Source organism: Polyergus mexicanus, unplaced genomic scaffold, assembly GCF_030449975.1.
Source record: "Polyergus mexicanus isolate NDT 795.1 unplaced genomic scaffold, iyPolMexi1.0 SCAF_25, whole genome shotgun sequence".
In the NCBI taxonomy this organism is placed as follows: domain Eukaryota; kingdom Metazoa; phylum Arthropoda; class Insecta; order Hymenoptera; family Formicidae; genus Polyergus; species Polyergus mexicanus.
In genome coordinates, this window is record NW_027223345.1 from 3924322 (window position 1) to 3929134 (window position 4813).

A 4813-nucleotide genomic window follows, 5' to 3' on the forward strand; every position below is an offset into this window, starting at 1 on the left:
AATCCGTGGGCTATCAGATACGACTCGAAAAGTATATTTATTTGAGACATAAAAGTGTATACTATATGTTATATTAAAAGAAGAAATATAAGCTTCCTTTCTAATCATATATATTGTCATAATCATGTATAATAAAGTCATATATATTGACTTTTTTTTATCTATAGAATTCCAACGCGGGAGCAAGGAAGTATATTGTTTTGCACAACCGGTATATTACTACAGATTATGAAGACTGATCCAGCATTAAAAGATTTTTCTCACGTGATATTAGATGAAATTCATGAACGTACCACGGAAAGTGATTTCATTATTACATTATTAAAAAAAATTATTCCAAAAGTAAGTTCGCTATTTATATCGCTATTACATAATGTTAATGTTGACTTATATTTCGATTGCATTTTATTCTGTCCTACATTGTAGTTATTTTATTCAAAAATTTTAGATATACAATTCTTGTAACTTTTCTGAAAATTATTTAATATTATATAATTTGTGAATAAAATAATATCTTACTTTATTCTATATAAATTCATTCAAATATTATCGAATTATGAAAAGATTCTCCACATATAAGCACAAATCTAGCACGAATCGCGTGAATACTACTATATACAAATATTAGAAATATTTAATAAAAATTAAGAAAAATGTATTTCTTTCAGAGAACAGATTTAAAAATTCTCTTGATGAGTGCAACATTAAATTCTGAACGTTTTTCGAAATATTATAATGAATGTCCAATGATACATATACCAGGATTCACCTATCCAGTTCAAGAATTTTATCTAGAGGATGTTTTGTCACTTACGCAGTAGGTATTATAGATGTAACATTATCTAATATGTTTGTAATAAAGATTTTTGCGATAATGGTCTATTAAATTTTTAATTATATAATTTTTGGAAACATATATTACAGAATTTTTTTAAATGTACATAATATGAAATATTTCTTCAATTTGTAGATTTAAATTTCCCGAAGCATTAGTACCTACAGATTACAGAAAACACCTAAAAAGATATAAAGAGCAACAACAAAAGAAAGACGAATTTTTAGATATAATACAACCTTACATTAGACAACTTAGAACTGAGGTAAATATATGAATAATATTTTGTTCTACTTTTGTGTGTGTGTGTGTGTGTGTGTGTTTAAAACAGAATATATATTTTGTATATATAAATATCAAAAATGATTTGAAACTGTGATAATAATTAAAATTATTTATATGTTAATGTGGTTTACATGTAATTAGATGAAATATGGAGAACTTGTTTTTAATCAATTACGGAATCCAAATAGTGAAAATCTTTCATTGGAACTTATAGAAAAGTTAGTTAGGTATATCTGTAATACAAAAGGTCCTGGAGCTATTCTTATTTTTCTACCTGGCATGATGGATATATCACAATTAAATAGAATGATGTTAGATTCTGGATGTTATCCATCTAGTAAGTATTTATATTATGTAATCTAACTAAATTACTAAATACATTTAGCATCTGTTTTACATGTATATTATAATGTATATTGGATTTTCGGATTAAGCTGCTTTGATTCAATATTTAATCGATCAAATTATAGATTTAACTGATTTTTGACATTGAATTAGATTTTTCTACTTTAATAATTAATTATGTCGCTATTCGGTTTTTCGCCATGTACACACAGTTTGATACTATCTAATATACATTTTAAACAGTGCCATAATCAAATGTAATATTTTAATTGAAGATTACAGTATGTACAATATAAAATAATGCATATATACTTTGTATGTATGTATATAATGTAAGAATTTTCCTTTTCTCATAGACAAATACATTATCTATCCTCTTCATTCACGCATGCCGACGATTGATCAGAAACTTATATTCAAAGAACCGTCTGATGATATTCGTAAAATAATCATTGCAACTTCCATCGCTGAGACATCAATAACTATAGAAGATGTAGTATATGTAATAGATTGTGGGAAAACAAAGCTTGGAAGATTCGATGTAAAAAATAACATACAGACTTTAGAGCCTGAATGGGTATCTTTAGCTAATGCCAAACAAAGACGCGGTAGGGCCGGCAGGTACGATGTTTTATTTTTTATCTTTAGTTTTAAGTTCGAACAAAAATTATATGTATTTTATCAAATTTCCATATTTGTAAAACTAAACATATGTGCTCTTTATAGGGTTAAAAGTGGGGAATGTTATCACTTATATTGCAAAGTTCGAGAAATGACATTTGATCAATATCCATTGCCAGAGATGTTGAGAACACGCTTAGAAGAGGTGATTTTGCAAATAAAAATCCTGCAATTAGGAAAAGCCAAAGAGTTCCTAGCTAATGTCATGGATCCGCCAGATTTAAAAGCCATTGATTTGTCTCTGGATTTACTTAGAACACTTAATGCTCTAGACAAAGAAGAGCATTTGACTCCTTTGGGTTATCATTTGGCACATCTGCCGCTTGATCCTAGAACAGGTAATTTTATTTTTGTTACAAAAACTACTCTTGTTATATATATATATATATATATATATATATATATATATATATATATGTATGTATATGTATATGTATATGTATGTATATGTATGTATATGTATATATAAGGAAAAAAAATTTTATTAGGAAAAATGATTCTCTGGGCGGCACTGTTCTCTTGCGTCGAACCAATATTTGCTATTGCTGCTAGTCTCACCTTTAAAGATGCTTTCTATTGTCCATTGGGGAAAGAGGAAGAAGCTAATAAAAGAAAGTTAGAACTCAGTATGGGAGAATACAGTGATCATATTGCTCTCGCAGAAGCTCTAAAAAGATTCGAAGTTGCGCGCCGAAGAGGAAATGCTGGACAATTCTGCCGAGAATACTTTCTCTCTTTCAACACATTGAAACTTCTCTCCGAAATGAAAACTCAATTTGCACAGTATTTATATGAGATGAAATTTTTGGATAACGATAATCCGGGTGATAGAAATGCTAATAGAAATTCAAATAACGTAGCATTGATAAAAGCTATTGTTTGTGCGGGATTATATCCTAACATTGCTGTTATAAGGTACAAAGTTGTTTCAACACTCGATCTGTTTATAACAATCTGATAATTTGCATTATTATGTATGATTCTAATTACAACCACTCATTTTATTACAGTTATATACAACAAAATATTAACTTATTAAGCTCTTAATGTAGATACATTTCTATAAAGAAATTATATTTGTATTTTTAGAAAAATTACTAAAAATGGAATAGTTGGCTGGACACCAGAAGATGGAAGTGTACGTACGCATCCGTCCAGCGTAAATTGCAAAGCTTCCAACTTTTCTAGTCAATATTTGACATATTTTACAAAGAAACGTTCTACTGCTATATATTTGCATGATACTACTTGTATAAGTGTTCCAATTTTATTATTTACTGGACCAAATATATTGATAAGTATGCTCATCTTTATTTGGATATTAATCATTAATATATTAATCATGCATATTTGATAGTAGCCACCTATATTTCAGGGCGAGAAAAAGGAAAATGCATAATTAGTAACTTTAATTTTTCTGAAAATATTATTTGTGAACCACAAACTGCGGAAATGATACAGGTATGTAGATATACATGTTTTTAGAAAAAGAAAATTTTAATAAAATTTTTCATAATTTCTCAGGAACTTCAACGCGCCCTGAATTCTTTATTTGAATATAAGATTACGCATCCAGCAACAGTACTTTGGTCAACATTTGAAGGACAAATATTAAAGTAAATCTGCATATTTACATTATTTCGTGCAAATAAGCATTAATAATTATCATTGTTATCATTTAAATTTATATGTATTTATTATGTTATAGTGCGATTATTGAATTAATATCCCAAAAGGATCAAGAAGGTGACGAAGATTTTACTTATTACAGTTCCGATTGATATTTATATCGTATACATTAATTTATTTACTATCAATATGTGTTATGTATAGCTATTTCCATATATATTGTCCAGAAATATAAAAAAGATAAATTATTAAAAATTTAACATTATTCTAAAACAGTTTTTTTTTTTTTTTTTTTTTTTTTTTTTTTTTTTAATTAGTTTTGCGGAATATTTTTTATTATTATCGTACGCAAATATAATATGTATTATACTAGAAAAGATAAATATATAAATATTAAACATGTAATGTTATATTTAATGATATACAATAATCAGATATTATTAAAAAGTTATCTAATAACTAAATGAAGAAATTACTGTTAAATCTTATATTAAATATGATATTCAATCTGTTTAATATTTATAAAAACTGAAGAATGATTGTAATCAATCTATTTGATCAATAGATCTTTTTTTTTTAATATTTCCTGTTCATACAATCGAAATAATTTTTTGGATGCAGAAATCGGAAAAAGTTTCGTTTTATAAGATATTGTAACAATAAAAATTGTTTCTACCACTCGGAAGTATTCGAGGTTTAAGCAATATTAATAATAATGTATTTAAGAATAGGCACACAAGATTGATTAATCATTAGAGCGTTAATATATGAATGTCTCTCTAAAAATTAAAACTTTTATTATTATATATATAATAAATCAGAAGTATATACTCTCCAAGTGTATACATATAATTTTTTGTAAATTTTAAAATTGATATATTATATCACATGTCAAATAGTTAAATGATAATTATATAGATAATTATAAAAGTCACAAAAGAGATTTCAAGTAGAATACGCGCACACCATACTGTTTATTTTTCTTTTGATGCATAGATATTAAAATATTTGATGTTCGAGAAATACAAATTCGAAAAT

The 4813-nt window shown here is 26.3% G+C and overlaps 1 protein-coding gene across 1 annotated transcript; it reads left to right on the forward strand.

Annotated features, from left to right (window-relative positions):
• The first annotated feature begins 6 nt into the window (after positions 1-6).
• LOC138943210 (ATP-dependent DNA/RNA helicase DHX36-like) lies at positions 7-4142 on the forward strand. The gene is made up of 12 exons (XM_070313803.1): positions 7-31; positions 168-342; positions 669-817; positions 971-1100; positions 1262-1457; positions 1822-2086; positions 2192-2484; positions 2635-3061; positions 3236-3444; positions 3522-3607; positions 3671-3762; positions 3855-4142. Exons 2-12 carry the CDS (start codon positions 229-231, stop codon positions 3925-3927), a joined length of 2034 nt encoding a protein of 677 aa, XP_070169904.1. The 5' UTR covers positions 7-31; positions 168-228; the 3' UTR covers positions 3928-4142.
• The last annotated feature ends 671 nt before the right edge of the window (positions 4143-4813 follow it).

Bases quoted from the DNA above. Each gene is read 5' to 3' on its own strand.
- LOC138943210 (XM_070313803.1), top strand. From the start codon at position 229: ATGAAGACTGATCCAGCATTAAAAGATTTTTCTCACGTGATATTAGAT. The intron at 818-970 runs GTAGGTATTATA...TTCAATTTGTAG, and splicing joins GATGTTTTGTCACTTACGCA to ATTTAAATTTCCCGAAGCAT. The intron at 2,485-2,634 runs GTAATTTTATTT...AAATTTTATTAG, and splicing joins GCCGCTTGATCCTAGAACAG to GAAAAATGATTCTCTGGGCG.